Source organism: Myripristis murdjan, chromosome 14, assembly GCF_902150065.1.
Source record: "Myripristis murdjan chromosome 14, fMyrMur1.1, whole genome shotgun sequence".
NCBI lineage: Eukaryota > Metazoa > Chordata > Actinopteri > Holocentriformes > Holocentridae > Myripristis > Myripristis murdjan.
In genome coordinates, this window is record NC_043993.1 from 36,515,278 (window position 1) to 36,531,672 (window position 16,395).

Below are 16,395 nucleotides of genomic sequence, written 5' to 3' on the forward strand. Positions count from 1 at the left end.
CCGACGGTCAAAATTATAATTTTACACTCATACCCACATGCAGAGATGGCATTTGCAGGTGTTTGATATTTCGTCCATTTGTAGCTAAAACAGGTGTGCGTGTTCAAAGCAGCATCCAGGCTGTGGACTTGAGACGGACTCGTCTCTGATCAAAACAACATCTGGAGCATCTGGACGGCTTCCAGCAGGCAAACCAGTCACTTTAACAGTTTGGTTGATGTGGAGTTGTGTGTGTTGTCCAGCGGCACGTCGCACTTCTTTGGCAGTCAAATCCACGATGCGGTCGTGGCGTGCGGTGTGCAGCCCCTCGTAACCGGGGCAACCGCTCATAATGTCGGTTGCTGGTTAATATGCAGTGGGCAGTATGAATCATGTTGTGATGGCTACCAGGTTGTGTTTGGGCAAAACTTGTAACCAGGCTTTTATTGGGCTTTTACACACACACACACACACACACACACACACACACACACCTCTCCTCCTCATCCTGCAGGACCTCCATGACCTCACGGTGGTTCAGGTGTGTCGTCCTCCCAGATGAACAGTAACAATCATGTTCTCTCTCTCTGTGGTGTGTGTGTTTGTGGCTGTGTGTGTGTGTGTGTGTGTGTGTGTTTGTGTCTCAGAGCCGCAGGCAGGAGAGTTTGGCTCTGAAGGAGAAAGGCAACAGTCAGTTCAAAGCAGGAGGTGAGTGTTTTTCATGTAGAATACACACACACACACACACATACACACACATAGGCGGAGCTAACGTCAACTGACAGGAACATGTGGAAACCAGCTGGCGGCTCCTGATCTGGAGGCTGTCAGTCAGCTGGTTTGAACTCTAACTTCCTCTCTCCCTGCCTGCCTGTCTCTCTCTCTGTCTGTCTCTCTGCCTGCCTGTCTGCAGAGTGGTTGGGGGCGGAGCTTAGCTACACGGAGGCGTTGCTCAGGTGTCCTGTGTGTTTCAGCAGAGAGCGAGCGGTGCTGTTCTCCAACCGAGCCGCCGCTCGCCTGCACCTGGTAGGAGGCCACACCCCCTTCAGCCGCTGCACCTGTGTTATATTTTTTATTGAACTCACAACATTTTTAAAAAATCTCAGGTACTGCAGTTACTCAGGTATTACAGAAGTATTACAGACGTATTACAAAAGTATAACAGAAGTATTACAGAGGTATTACAGAAGTATTACAGACGTATTACAGAAGTATTGCAGACGTATTACAGAAGTATTACAGAGGTATTTGCAGGGCTCAGAGTGCCAGGTGAACGCTCAGCTCAGATCCTGGATCAGGCTTTGGGTTGTTGGTTTTCTGCAAATGTTTAACCCTTTCACACCTGCTGTGATTAAAAACTTAACAAGAAAAAATCCCTAAAATTTGCAAGAAATCCTTAAAAAATTACCTGAGAATGAGCTTGAAACTGCGAAAAGAGAGAGAGAGGAGACGATCAAGAGAGCAGGGGAATAATTTAAATTAAATTATGTGACAGGAAAAAGAGTATTTTGGGGCTAATATTTAGGTCATTTTGTTGTTTGTTTGTTTTTTGCTCATTTTTGGGTCATTTTCTTTGTTTTACTAATTTCATCCTCTGTGTGTGTGTGTGTGTGTGTGTCTCCTCCAGGATCACAAAGAACAGGCTGTGGCCGACTGCAGCAAAGGCAAGTGTGTGTGTGTGTGTGTGTGTGTGTGAGTGTGTGTGTGTGTGTGTGTGTGTGTGTGTGTGTGTGTGAGTGTGTGTGAGTGTGTGTGTGTGTGTGTGTGTGTGTGTGTGTGTGTGTGTGTGTGTGAAGCAGAAATTTACTTCATGTAGTTTGGCTGCCAGTGGGCCAGACCCCCGACTCAACTTTCATTAAAACTCTCATGAAGCCTGAGGTCAGAGGTCAGCCTGAGGTCAGCCTGAGGTCAGAGGTCAGAGTGATGTAACAGACAGCAGAGGAGGATGAGAGATTATCAATACAAATCAGTTTGATCAGGTTTTTCATTTTCTGGGCTGACATCTATTGGCACTTTTCCACGAGCACCTGCTCGGCTCGACTCTACTCGCTTTGTAAGGTTTTCCATCAGGTGGTACCTGGTACCAGGTACTGTTTTAGTACCTACTCAGCCGGGGTTCCAAACCAGCTGAGTCGACTGGTTGATTGATTGATTGATTGATTGACTGACTCACTGACTGACTGGCTGATTGGTTCCTGATGTGCAGCCATAGAGCTGAACCCAGACTATGTGCGGGCCATCCTGAGGAGGGCGGAGCTCTACGAGAAGCTGGACAAGCTGGACGAGGCTCTGGACGACTACAAGAGCGTCCTGGAGAGAGACCCGGGACAGGCGGCCGCCCGGCAGGCCTGCATGGTCAGTGTGTGTGTGTGTGTGTGTGTGTGTTTGTGTGTGTGTGTGTGTGTGTGTGTGTGTGTGTGTGTGTGTGTGTGGCTGTTTACCATGGCCTTCTGATGTAGTTCACAGTCCAAGTCGTTAGCAGACAGGAAGTCTCTGTAAATTTGAACAGAAACATGTTGGTGCGTTGGTGGAGAGCTGTAACCTGCACAGTGCACCTGCACGGCGCACCTGCATGGTGCACCTGCGCGGCGCACCTGCACAGGTGAGCTGGCAGAGCGCGGACCGCCCACTCCATGTGAATGTGTGCTGTGTGTCCACAGAGGCTACCTCAGCAGATCCACGAGCGCAACGAGAAGCTCAAGGAGGAGATGATGAGTAAGTAAACACAGTACTGCAGTACTACAACACAGCACTGCAGTACCTTACAGTCAGTAGTACAGTAGTCACTAGTACAGTAGTCAGCAGTACAGTTCTACAGTAGTACAGTAGTTAGTACTACAATAGTCAGTACTACAGTAGTTAGTACTACAGTGGCACAGTTGTCAGTAGTACAGTTGTCAATAGTCAGTAATACAGTATTCAGTAGCAGAGTAGTCAGTAGTCAGTAGTCAGTAGTGCAGTAGTCACTAGTACAGTATTCAGTAGCAGAGTAGTCCGTAGTACATTAGTACAGTATGCAGTAGCAGAGTAGTACAGTAGCAGAGTAGTCAGTAGTCAGTAGTGGTACAGTAGTAAAGTAGTTGGTGTTTGTTTTGCAGTAGTCGTCCCACTGGCTGCGCTCTGTAAGTTTGTCCCTCGTGTGTTTCCGTAGCGAAGCTGAAGGACCTGGGCAACATGTTCCTGCGACCTTTCGGCCTTTCAACCAACAACTTCCAGGTCAACCAGGACGCCGGCACGGGATCCTACTCCATCAACTTCGTCCAGAACCCCGGCAACAACAACAGATGATCACCCACAACAACAACAACAACAACAACAACAACAACAACAACAACAACGACAACAACGACAACAACAACAACAGATCATCACCACAACAACAACAAAGGATGATCACAACAACAACACATAAGCAAACAACACAAACAACAATACATTAACAAACAACAAACCAACAATAACACCAGATAAACAAACAACATAAACAGGAAGTGGTTCAGTTCATCCTGTCTGATGATGACAATAAAATCTGATTGGCTGCTGATACTGATTATTGATTATTGTCTGACTGTTGCTGAACACAGGCCTGTCCCCTACAGCTGGATTAACATCCCCGGGCTTTCTCTTACTTATGTGGCTTCACTTAACCAGACATCCACAATCTGGATTTTCAGTCCCATGAAGCCGCTTATCACCTCGCTAACTGAACCCAGGCTTTTCCAATCTAGATCTGTGCGCGCTCGCATAAAAAGGGCGGAGTTTGCTGCAGACGACCAATCGCAGACAAGGAAAAATCCACCTGAGCCGCATACTTTACAACGGAGGAGCAGACAATAATCTGAAATAAATACGAGGAATATAAATCCATCCAAAAAGCAATACAGTTGCAGCTGCCAACAGCCGCAAGGAATGCTGGGAAAAAATCTCTGACTGTGTCAATGCGTAAATTAGTGCAATTATAATCTGACTTCCCCACCATGACGGCACGAGTAGATCTGACTACAGTAACGTGTGTGTTCAGTAAATGAATGTGTCTCCCACTCAGCCACACACTCCTGCAGAGGAACTGGCCCTCTCTCACAGTGAGGGGCGACCCTCGCTGGACCGCTGCCCTCAGTTTGAGTTTCGTCAGAATCGTCACTTTGATTCAACTGATTCTGATATTTCATTTCATAAAGCATCTGACGCCTCGTGATTATTCTGCTGGTTAAAATATTATTTCACTGTCACTTAAAGACAGTAAAACATTTAGCATCAACTCCCATGTGGACTTTTCAGGGCAGCCAGCCTAAATACTAAATATGAGCAAACTAATGGAAACCTAAAGGAGCCCAGAGGCTGGCGTGTATTTTATCAGACTTTTATTTAACCCTCTGAATTAAATTCCCCTCATTTATTTTCAAAAATATTTTTAAAAATCACTACATCAATCTGCAAGATCAATTTTTGGTTGGACAGTGTAGAGTCATGAGTAAAAACAAAAAAACAAAACAAACAAAAAAAAAAGAATTCCTTCTTCTCTTCAAACTTGAAAAAATGTGAGAGAAAAACAAACAGAATGAAAATAAGAAGTCTAAGTGAAATGTATTAATTTTATAAAAGAAGAAGAAGAAGAAGAAAGGAAAAAAATGCTCGGCCTAACTTGGAATAAAAGCAGCACAAGTTGTGCACCTCGATCCTCTGGGTTCTCATCCAATGGGCAGGCCATTTTCCAAGAGAGCTGATTGGTCAGTAGGTGGGGCTTTTCTACCTGCTGAGCTCTTATCCTGAACTTCACCTGCTCCAGAGCAGGTGAGGTGTTCAGCCTACGTTACCACGGCAACGTAGCCCGATAAAAAGTAAGCCACCTTTATGGTACAGAAAAGCCAACAGGGTTAAGCCTGAAGTTAGCTCGCTAAGCCCAAATCCAGCTGCAGGGACAGGCCTCTGGAGAACATCTGGACTGTTTGGACTGACTGTTACTCTGTGTGCGTGTGTGTGTGTGTGTGTGTGCGCGCGCGCGCGCGCGCGTGTGTGTGTGTGTGTGTGTGTGTGTGTTGGTCTCTCGCCACTGAGACTAACATGATAAAGCAATAACAATAATAATAATAATGATAATGATGAAAATGAAGATGATGATGTCAAAAAAATCAAAGTGTCTCCTGTGTGTTGATTGGTTGCAGGTTTTGTTTCCTGTCATGTGGTTTGATCAGCTGACCCTGCTGAGGACCAGCTGGGGATCACTGGCTTACAAATTAACCCTTTAAAGGTTCATTTGGTTTTTCAGAAAGTGGGGAGAAGGCAACAAGCAGCTTCACAAGAAATGAGCAAAACATTTGGAAGAAAAAAGTTACATGTGACTCCCTCAGCTCCACCTGTCCAGTCTGACCAGCTCAGCTCAGCAGCTCTGCCGTAAATTCCACCTTTTAACAAAGTTCATAATGTTCAGTTTGTGTTGACATGGTGCAGAATGTGGGGTTTCTAGTTTTTTGTCCTCCACATTCATAGAAAATGAGGGGGACAGAATATAGGAAACAGCTGTCAGTAAAATGCAGTCCAGTCCAGTCCAATGTATATGTGTGTGTGTGTGTGTGTGTGTGTGTGTGTGTGTGTGTGTGTGTGTGTGTGTGTGTGTGTGCTTTTAAATCACAGGTTAGGATGAAATTACCACAAAATATATAAATTTATAAATAAATACGTAAATAATTTAAATTAAATTAAATAAATAAAGTGAATTTTGTTTAGGGGGTGAAATGACAGCTTTCAAAATAAAAGACCAACTGCGCACGGGCTCACGGGTTTCAAAGAGTTAACAACCCGTGGAGGACATACTGCCAATAAGCACCAACGAAGAAGAAGGAGGAGCTGCCTGCCGTCAACAAACACTACAGAAGAAGAAGGAGGAGGAGGAGGGGATGCCGGGCTCTCAGTTCTCTGTTCTTCAGGTGAAACAGCGTTTTCATTCTGACTGGAGCCGCTAACGGCAGCTAGCCGGCAGGCTAACATGTTTACACCTGCAGCTAGCCGGCAGGCTAACATGTTTACACCTGCAGCTAGCCGGCTAGCTAACTGCAGGTGTAAACATGTTAGCCTGCCGGCTAGCTGCAGGTGTAAACATGTTAGCCTGCCGGCTAGCTGCAGGTGTAAACATGTTAGCCTGCCGGCTAGCTGCAGGTGTAAACATGTTAGCCTGCCGGCAGGCTGCAGGTGTAAACCCGTTAGCGGCAGCTAGCCGGCAGGCTAACAGATCTCTGCAGGACTGCTGGTGCTTCTACCGCCGGAAACTGTTTTTAATGTCCGTGCTTGTGTCGTGAAGCGGCGCATTACGCCGTCACACTCAGCAGTCGATCATAAATACTGATCGATATTTCCGATCAGAATGTACATGCTCACTGTCTCCTGCCAGTCATGTTAGCAAGCTAACTTAGCCTCGCCGCGACACTTATGCGCACTTTACGGCAAACAGCCGACGCGGAAGCGGAAGTGGGGTAAAGCGAGCTGCGCATCAGGAAGCAGGCCGTCAGTGAGGATGAGGAGGATGAAGAGGCAGTGAGCAGCTCGACACGCAGCACGAGCCGAGCCGAGCGGACATGAGGCGCGCGGACGCCGAGCTGCGGATCCACTTCAGTCCGGGGCGCGTGCGGCTGGTGCAGGTAAACACGTCACCGGGATTACAGATTACAGATTACAGATTACACAGCTGCCGCGCCAACCTGCGCTGTCTCCGCCAGATTATGAGAAATTACGACAGTTTCTTGTAGTTTAATTTGTAATCTGCATCTGTAAACTGTGATGATGCTGCCGCGGCGGCAGGTGAGGGGTGTAACCCTGCACTGTTTACCTGAAACTGCACGTGATGATGATCATGATGTTAACATGTAGTCTGTACGCGAGCGCACGCACTCACGCACGCGCGCGCGCACACACACACAGAGTCAGTCAGGTGACACAAACACACATGTTCTCTGCTCTCCTTCATGTTTACATACATAGTGTTGGGGTGTGTAATGTCGGTGTGTGTAACATCAGTGTGTGTGTGTAACGTCTGTGTGTGTAGTGTCGGTGTGTGTGTATAGTGTCGGTGTGTGTGTAACGTCAGTGTGTGTGTAGTGTCAGTGTGTGTGTAACGTCAGTGTGTGTGTGTGTGTGTGTAGTGTCAGTGTGTGTGTGTGTGTGTATAGTGTCAGTGTGTGTGTAACGGTGGTGTGTGTGTATAGTGTCAGTGTGTGTGTGTGTGTGTGTGTGTGTGTAGTGTCAGTGTGTGTGTGTGTGTATAGTGTCAGTGTGTGTATAGTGTCAGTGTGTGTGTAGTGTCAGTGTGTGTGTGTGTAGTGTCAGTGTGTGTGTAACGGTGGTGTGTGTGTTGGTTTCTGTTCAGCTGCTCGTCTCTTTTTGTTTTGAAGTAAATCAGATGAAGCTGCTCCTGATGAGCACCAGACACAAGCTGATCTGATTGTCCTGTGTGTGTGTGTGTGTGTGTGTGTGTGTGTGTGTGTGTGTGTGTGTGTGCGTGTGTGCGTGCGCATTGAGAGAAAGAAGGTTTCTCCATCTGTTCTTTATCGCCCGTCATCAGGCCTCGGAGCTCCGTGTTAAAGTGATTATAAAAACAGGAAGTGGAGCTGCTGCTTCCTGTTGATGCAGCCGTGAGCCCTCAGGCTGGCCTGCAGAGCCCGGTGCATGCTGGGAAATGGATGTGCCTGGTTTTAGGAGGGAAAAAAGCCTCGCCGCGTGCAGAGCCGCAGCGTCAGCGGGCATCGGCTTCCTGCTCTGGAGAGACGATCAGGACGTTTTGAAACTGACGGTGAAAAGGTTGAACGGGTGAAGACTGAACATGTGACGGGAAGCCGCGCTGACCGCCACCGACCAGGGGGCGTGTCCGACGGGAAGCCGCGCTGACCGCCACCGACCAGGGGGCGTGTCCGACGGGAAGCCGCGCTGACCGCCACCGACCAGGGGGCGTGTCCGACGGGAAGCCGCGCTGACCGCCAAGGAGACGCACACAGAGCAGAGGGAGGAACGTAAAGAGGTAGAACATTTTTTGGATTCCACAGTCCATCAGGTGAGCAGCTGCTCCCCGAGGAGCAGGTTTAGCCTCCTCTTAAAGCCTGAGAGCGACTCTGCAGGTGGAGAGGAGTTTGGCGGCTCATTCCTCCAGCGAGGAGCCACAGAGGAGCCGAGTCCAGCTGCTGCTTCAGGGCCTCGTTGTGCTGGAGGCTCCAGGCGGCGCGAGGAGGGCGGGAGGGAGCGAACACCCGGAGGAGGGAGGCCAGGTGGGCAGGAGCAGGTCTGGTCCAAGCTTTGAGTTTGATGCGAGCAGCGGCTGGGAGCCGGCGGAGGGATATGAGCAGACGCAGCGCCACCTTCTGGATCCTCTGCAGAGGCCTGAGCGCCGCTGGGAGCCCTGCCAGGACGGAGCTGCAGGAACCACAAGCACCTGGACCAGGAGGCGTGCTGCAGGTTCAGACAGGTGTGGTGTGATCCTCCTGACCCTAACGTGAGCGAGCCACGGAGGTCACATGATCCTTACAGGTCAGCTGGTCGTCAGTCATCACACCCGAGGCTCTGGTGGATTTTGTGGGAATGAGCTGAGAAGAATCCAGTTGGATCCTGATCTGTTGTTGTACAGAGGGACTGGCTGGGAAGACGAGGAGCTCGGTCTCTGACAGGCTGACCTGAAGGTGGCGATCCTTCATCCCTGCAGAGACATCAGTGAGGCAGGCTGATATTCGAGCTGAGACCGTGGGGTCGTCTGGCTGGAGCGACAGGAGGAGCTGGGTATCATCAGCATGAGAGGAGCTGGGAGAAGCCATGCGAGCAGACGACTGCAGGAGGTGTGTACTGAGAAGAGAAAGGGACCAAGCACGGAGCCTTGAGGAACTCCTGTGGACCAGCAGGAGGACTTAGACTCTTCCTCTCTCCATGAAGGATCTCCCTGAGAGGCAGGACTCAAACCAGCGGAGGGCAGATCCTGAGAAGCTCAGAGAGGGCAGAGAAGAGGATCTGCTGGCTGACGGTGTGGAAGGCAGCTGATTGGTCGAGCAGAAGCAGGACTGAGGACGGACCGGCAGCTCCAGCTGATCTCAGTGTTTCCTCTCCAGACAGGAAGCAGCCTCAGAGGAGTGAAGCCGACCGACAGCTTCCTGCTGCTCCGAAGCATCACCTCATGAGGATCTCCATATGATCTGCAGGAGGATGTTAATCATTTTAGAGTTGATATTTTCTTTTTTTTTTTTTTTTTTTCGGTCGCTCGTGTTCATGAAGGAACTGGAGCAACACCAAACCACAGCAAACTGTCAACATGACAACCACGCTTTTCGTTTTTGTTGTAGGAGGATGTGTGTGTGCCCAGTCGCAGGGTTCTGGTGACGGGTGCGACCGGCCTGCTGGGCCGGGCCGTCTGCAGAGAGTTCCAGAACAGCGGCTGGTGGGTGGTGGGAACCGGGTACCGCCGCGCCAGGCCACGCCTCCTCCGCTGTGACCTGCTGGACGAGGACGCCGTCAGGACGCTCGTCCACGACTACAAGGTGGGCTCTGTCTGTCTGTCTCCCTGTCTGTCCTTCCTGTCTCCCTGTCTGTCTGTCTGTCTGTCTGTCTGTTTCTCAGCAGTGGTGGGAAAAATGTTGATGGCTTTGGCATCACTAATCTTTTTGTAAGATTTTTTTTATCTTTCTTTTTTTCACTGACTGGATTGTAAAGTAAAGATTATGGTGTCAAACTGGACGACCTGAGGGTTCTGGGCTGAGTGTCGCTCCAAAGTTGGGCTTTATTTTGTCGAGGGAAACATCTGTCTGTTTCCAGTGCCCAGCGGTGGTCGTGTCCCCTCTGCAGACATGCCCACCTTCTGCTAATCCCATGCAGTTTGGGCCCCAAAGCCTGCAGTCCACATGTGTTCTTGTGGCCTGTTGTAAAATGGTGTGTGTGTGCAGACTGGGGCCTAAACAGTCTTGGAGCTGCATCAGTTGGCTTTGACTGGAAAGCGGAGACTCTTGTGGATTCAATGAGCCACATTTGATTCCTGTGTGATGATGTTGGCCCCCATAGCAGCCATTTCACTGCAGGCAGAGACTTTTGTCCAACTGGACGTCACTGCAGAAAATGACCTCTTGTGACCTCCAGGAGAATCAGTTTTTGACTCCAAATCAAATCCTGAGTGTTTCTGTGGTCCTCAGGGTCTCTCTGTCCTGATGTGGGATTTTGGAGGATTTTTTCTCCAGTGGCCATAAATGGTTCATATTTTTTCACCAAATCTGTGTAACAAATGGTGTTAACATAAAAATTACTGCAACTTAGGAGCCATGACTGAACATGGGAGCAGCTTCACACACAGAGAATGTTCTGAGCCTCACACTCTGACCCAGTGACCCCAGTGTGTATGACAGAATAATGGAATAATGGCAGAGCAGAGCTGCGTCCAGCAGGGGGTGCTGTGCTCCAGACTCAGTCTCTGTGTGTCTCCCTCAGCCTGACGTGATTGTCCACTGTGCGGCAGAGAGGAGGCCGGATGTGGTGGAGCGCCACACGGAGGCCGCCGTCAACCTCAACGTGCACGCCACCGCCACGCTCGCCAAGGAGGCCGGTCAGCCCCCCGTCTGTCTCTCTCTCTGTCTGTCTGTCTCTCTCCCTCTCTCTCTGTCTGTCTCTCTCTCTCTGTCTCTCTCTCTGTCTGTCAATTGTTCAATTTCAATTTAAATAGCTTTATTGGCATGACAAGGCAGTGCTTATATTGCCAAAGCAAATAGCAGTGATAATGACAATAATATTAGTAAAAATAAAATAAATAAACAAATGGATAAACGACTATTGATACAATTTACACAGTAAAAACAGATATAAACAACTTAACAATTTAAATGTGCCACAAGGTGGCACAACAGAACCATTTTTGATCATAACTTATCATTCTTACTAAACATATACATATAACATAAACATAAACATCTGTCTGTCTCTCTCTCTCTCTGTCTGTCTCTCTCTCTGTCTGTCTGTTTGTCTCTCTCTGTCTGTCTGTCTCTCTGTCTGTCTTTGTCTCTCTGTCGATATGTCTCTCTCTCTGTCTGTCTCTCTCTCTGTGTCTGTCTCTCTGTCTCTCTCTCTCTCTGTCTGTCTCTCTCTCTCTCCTGTCTCTCTCTTTCTGTCCTGTCTGATAAAGTAAAACACATGAACAGACAGCAGCCAAGCAGCGGCTGTGATATGATGGTACCAGCTGACCTGTGTGTGTGTGTGTGTGTGTGTGTGTGTGTGTGTGTGTGTGTGTGTGTGTGTGTGTGTGTGTGTGTGTGTGTGTGTGTGTGTGTGTGTGTGTGCAGCCGGCTCAGGTGTGTTCTTCCTGTACATCAGCACTGACTACGTGTTTGACGGGAGGAATCCTCCGTACGGGGAGGACGACTCTCCAAACCCTCTGAACCTGTACGGCCGCAGCAAGCTGGAGGGGGAGAGAGAGACACTGCGCCACTGTCCAGGTGCCTGTCTGTCTGCCTGTCTGTCCTTCTGTCTGCCTGCCTGTCCCTCTCACTGTCTGTCCGTCCCTCTGTCTGTCTCCCTCTCTCTGTCTGTCCGTCTGCCTGTCTGTCTGACAGAGACCACTGCAGGTAATTGGACTTGTTTCCCAGTCTTTGAGTTCAGGTATTGTGGGTGGTGCAGCAGGTGCGGGTGGTGCAGCAGATGCAGGTGGTGCGGGTGGTGCGGGTGATGCAGCAGATGCAGGTGGTGCAGCAGGTGCGGGTGATGCAGGTGATGCAGCAGGTGCAGGTGATGCAGCAGATGCAGGTGGTGCAGAAGATGCAGGTGGTGCAGCAGGTGCGGGTGGTGTAGGTGATGCAGCGGATGCAGGTGGTGCAGGTGGTGCGGGTGATGCAGCAGATGCGGGTGGTGCAGGTGATGCAGCAGGTGCAGGTGGTGCGGGTGATGCAGTGGATGCAGCAGGTGCAGGTGGTGCGGGTGATGCAGCAGATGCGGGTGGTGCAGGTGATGCAGCAGATGCAGGTGGTGCAGCAGGTGCAGGTGATGCAGCAGGTGCAGGTGGTGCGGGTGATGCAGCAGATGCAGGTGGTGCAGCAGGTGCAGGTGATGCAGGTGATATAGGTGGTGTAGGAGATGCAGGTGGTGCAGGAGATGCAGGTGGTGCAGGAGATGCAGGTGGTGCGGGTGGTGCGGGTGATTGTTCTCTCTTTTCTCCTCGTCCTGCTTCATGACGCCGACCTAGACACTCAAGTGGAGGTGTTGCTATGGAAACGAGACTGGTCTGGTGTCACTGGTGTGGTTATGAAGCTTCAGCTGGTCTCACTGTGACTCCTCAGCCACTTCCTGTTTGTGATGTCACCTTCTTCATGTTGTTGTTGTTGCTGTTGTTGTTACTGTGTTGACCAGCAGCCACTCGTGTGTGTGTGTGTGTGTGTGTGTGTGTGCAGGGGCGGCCGTGCTGCGTGTGCCCGTGCTGTACGGCGAGGTGGAGTTTGTGGCAGAGAGCGCGGTGACGGCGCTGTGGCCGCGTGTCCAGGAGGGGGCGGCAGAGAGCTGCACGCTGGATCACTGCCTGCAGAGGTTTCCCACCGACGCCCGCGACGTCGCCGCCGTCTGCAGGAAGCTGTCCGAGAGAGGGATACAGGTACCTGTCTGTCTGCCGCGTGGCCGCCCCAACACAGGAACCACAGACACATCATCATGAAAACAGAGTAACACACAATGAACTCTGAACACACACACACACACACACACACACACACTCAGCAGCAGTTTCTTCATTATTGAAGCTTTTTCTTTGATGTTGGGTCACAGATTCATTGACATTGATCACATTCATATTCAACAAACTTTGAATATTTTCTCATTGAATTGTTGAAGTTTTATTCATCACGATTCGACTCTTTCTGATGTCAAAATGCAGAAATCCTTCAGTATCAGTGAAGACAGACAGACAGACTAACAGAGACAGACAGACAGACAGACAGACAGACAGACAGACTAACTAACAGAGACAGACAGACGGGTCATTAGAAAATGTTCAAAATGTCCAGAAAACTATATTTTCAGTGGGTTAGGGCAAAACAAATGTTCTCAGTTTTAGGTTGCAGGGTTAGGGTTAGTTGTTAGTTGTCAGGGTTAGTTGTTAGTTGGGTTAGGGTTAGTTGTTAGTTGGGTTAGTTGTTAGTTGGGTTAGTTGTTAGGGTTAGTTGTCAGGTTTAGTTGTTAGTTGGGTTAGTTGTTAGTTGTTAGGGTTAGTTGTTAGTTGGGTTAGTTGTTAGTTGTTAGGGTTAGTTGTTAGTTGGGTTCGGGTTAGTTGTTAGGGTTAGTTGTTAGTTGTTAGGGTTAGTTGTTAGTTGGGTTAGGGTTAGTTGTTAGTTGGGTTAGTTGTTAGTGTTAGTTGTTAGTTGTTAGGGTTAGTTGTTAGTTGGGTTAGTTGTTAGTGTTAGTTGTTAGTTGTTAGGGTTAGTTGTCAGGTTTAGTTGTTAGTTGGGTTAGTTGTTAGTTGTTAGGGTTAGTTGTTAGTTGGGTTAGTTGTTAGTTGTTAGGGTTAGTTGTTAGTTGTCAGGGTTAGTTGTTAGTTGGGTTAGGGTTAGTTGTTAGTTGGGTTAGTTGTTAGTGTTAGTTGTTAGTTGTTAGTTGTTAGGGTTAGTTGTCAGGTTTAGTTGTTAGTTGGGTTAGTTGTTAGGGTTAGTTGTTAGTTGTTAGGGTTAGTTGTTAGTTGGGTTAGTTGTTAGTTGTTAGGGTTAGTTGTTAGTTGGGTTCGGGTTAGTTGTTAGGGTTAGTTGTTAGTTGTTAGGGTTAGTTGTTAGTTGGGTTTGGGTTAGTTGTTAGTGTTAGTTGTTAGTTGTTAGGGTTAGTTGTTAGTTGGGTTAGTTGTTAGTGTTAGTTGTTAGTTGTTAGTTGTTAGGGTTAGTTGTCAGGTTTAGTTGTTAGTTGGGTTAGTTGTTAGTTGTTAGGGTTAGTTGTTAGTTGGGTTAGTTGTTAGTTGTTAGGGTTAGTTGTTAGTTGGGTTAGGGTTAGTTGTCAGGTTTAGTTGTTAGGGTTAGTTGTTAGTTGTTAGGGTTAGTTGTTAGTTGTTAGGGTTAGTTGTTAGTTGGGTTAGTTGTTAGTTGTTAGGGTTAGTTGTTAGTTGGGTTCGGGTTAGTTGTTAGGGTTAGTTGTTAGGGTTAGTTGTTAGTTGGGTTAGGGTTAGTTGTTAGGGTTAGTTGTTAGTTGTTAGGGTTAGTTGTTAGTTGGGTTCGGGTTAGTTGTTAGGGTTAGTTGTTAGTTGGGTTCGGGTTAGTTGTTAGGGTTAGTTGTTAGTTGGGTTCGGGTTAGTTGTTAGGGTTAGTTGTTAGTTGGGTTAGTTGTTAGTTGTTAGTTGGGTTAGTTGTTAGTTGGCTTAGGGTTAGTTGTTAGTTGTTAGGGTTAGTTGTTAGTTGTTAGGGTTAGTTGAAGGAAATCCAGTCAGTCCTGTTTACTGTGCAGCACAGGGTGGAGATTAGGGTTAGGGATTGACGTGTGTGTGTGTGTGTGTGTGTGTGTGTGTGTGTGTGTGTGTGTGTGTGTGTGTGTGTGTGTGTGTGTTGTCCTGCAGGATCGCTCCATCAGGGGAATCTTCCATTTCTCAGCCAAAGAGCGGATGAGCAAATATGAGATGGCTGTTGCCATGGCGCAGGCCTTCAACCTGCCCTCCTCCCATCTCATCCCTGTAAATATCAACACACACACAGACACACACACACACACACACACACACACACACACACTGCATGTACGTCCCCCATGTGAAGGGTTATTTTGTGTTCAGTTCAGTAAGAAAAGTTTGAGAAGACAAGAACCCAGGAACTTAAATATTAATATATGAATATTAAATATGGTCTTTTTCATAACCCTAACCTGTGTGTGTGTGTGTGTGTGTGTGTGTCCAGCTGACGGAGCAGCCGGCCGGCTCGGCGGTCCGTCCCGTCAACAGCGAGCTGAACTGCTCCAGGCTGGAGCTGCTGGGTCTGAGCGTGGAGCCCCGCCCCTTCAGAGCCGCCATCACCGACTGTCTGTGGCCCTTCCTACCCGACAAGCGCTGGAGGCAGACCGTGTTCCACTGACACACACACTGACACACACACACACACACACACACACACACACACACACACACACACACACACAAACTCACTCACACAGTTCCAGTATAAATGTGCTCTCTGTGCTGCTTTAACCCTTTCAAACCTGGAGGGACGTCAGATTTCCTCTGTTCAAATGTTCAAATATTCAAATGTCTGTGAAAGCTTTCAAGAAATATATATTCACATATGAACACACACACACACACACACACACACACACACACGCACACACACACGAGCATTTAACCCTTTGAAACCTGAGCAGATTAGTTTGATTTCCTTCAGAAACATGGTAAAGGCAGAGGAGAGAGAGAGGCACTGAGGGGAGAACGGCCCGGTTAATTTTCTTTTAAGTTTTTCTGATCAGAGGAGTGTGCTGAGCGGTCAGGGGGCTGAGGCAGCAGGGTGTCGGGCTCCTCCTCCTCCCCCTTCTCCCCCTCTTCCTGTCCCTTTGCTTGTGGTCGACTCCCTCCCCGCACTGCATTGTGGGACAGCAACCAACAGGAAGTGTGTCCTCCCAGTGCTGAGCTGCGTTATATGAAACCCACTGGAGTTCTGGGCGAGGCCCGCCCACAGGGGTTGGGTCAGGGCTCTGATTGGCTGAGGGGTTACGTCAGGCATGTTTCAGTGAACAGGTCAGCGGAGCTCTGACCAATCACAGAGCTGGTGGGCGTGTCTCTTCTTGTGCCCAGAACTCTGGTGGGATCCATAATACCACAACCTCCAGGTGGGTGCAGTTGTGCTGTTTGGCCAGCAGGTGGCGCCACAGCCTCCTGCCTCACCGCAGACACACGCCTGTGCTTTTACTTCCTCCTTCATGCTGAACGTAGTTTTCAGTTTCTTGTGTGTTAATTAAAAAAATCCTCCTGGATATGAGTGTATGTACATATTTCTCTGTGTGTGTGTGTGTGTGTGTGTGTGTGTGTGTGTGTGTGTGTGTGTGTGTGTGTGTGTGTGCGTGCGTGTGTGTCAAATTGAAGCTACACACTCCTGTACTCTTTCCATGCTGTGCTAATACTGCTGATGATGATATTATTCTTCTTATTATTGTTATGATCATTCCTGCTGTTACTGTTCACATTAAACCTGAAAAAAACAAAAACTGCTTCCTGTCTCTGGACCTGCACCCCGCACTCCGCCTGTCAATCAATACATATATCAATCAGTTGAATATGTCAATAAATGCTTCATGACATTTAAATCATATTTGAGCCAAACATCAGACACTTTATCAGAGCAACATTTCATATTAAAACAGGAAATCATGAAAAATGAATCTTTATTTTCCCTCTTTATGGACATAATGAACTAATTAAAGACTGAACACAGTTTGTAAAACCAGGACTAAATAAAAAGATGCTGTTCTGTT

At 48.5% G+C, this 16,395-nt stretch overlaps 2 protein-coding genes across 3 annotated transcripts in view; one reads left to right on the plus strand and one right to left on the minus strand.

Annotated features, from left to right (window-relative positions):
• Positions 1-5,254: 5,254 nt before the first annotated feature.
• mat2b (methionine adenosyltransferase 2 non-catalytic beta subunit methionine) lies at positions 5,255-16,126 on the plus strand. 2 transcript variants are annotated; one of them, XM_030068478.1, is made up of 8 exons: positions 5,255-5,370; positions 5,704-5,903; positions 9,288-9,482; positions 10,420-10,534; positions 11,265-11,417; positions 12,366-12,562; positions 14,498-14,611; positions 14,832-15,005. In XM_030068478.1, the coding sequence occupies exons 2-8, from the start codon at positions 5,874-5,876 to the stop codon at positions 15,003-15,005; spliced, it is 978 nt and encodes a 325-aa protein (XP_029924338.1). In that variant the 5' UTR covers positions 5,255-5,370; positions 5,704-5,873. The 2 variants fall into 2 exon arrangements, with proteins under 2 accessions (XP_029924338.1, XP_029924337.1); XM_030068477.1 differs by lacking the exons at positions 5,255-5,370; positions 5,704-5,903 and adding an exon at positions 6,549-6,611 and having other exon boundaries at positions 14,832-16,126.
• The window catches only part of LOC115371029 (nuclear GTPase SLIP-GC-like), a 121,557-nt gene continuing 120,526 nt past the window's right edge, over positions 15,365-16,395 (minus strand). Inside the window, exon 24 of the mRNA XM_030068144.1 lies at positions 15,365-15,504. Within this exon, the coding sequence (XP_029924004.1) occupies positions 15,365-15,504 (140 nt within the window). The remainder of the gene's footprint in view (positions 15,505-16,395) is intronic.

Bases quoted from the DNA above. Each gene is read 5' to 3' on its own strand.
- mat2b (XM_030068477.1), top strand. From the start codon at position 6,549: ATGAGGCGCGCGGACGCCGAGCTGCGGATCCACTTCAGTCCGGGGCGC. The intron at 12,563-14,497 runs GTACCTGTCTGT...GTTGTCCTGCAG, and splicing joins TGTCCGAGAGAGGGATACAG to GATCGCTCCATCAGGGGAAT. The intron at 14,612-14,831 runs GTAAATATCAAC...GTGTGTGTCCAG, and splicing joins CCTCCTCCCATCTCATCCCT to CTGACGGAGCAGCCGGCCGG.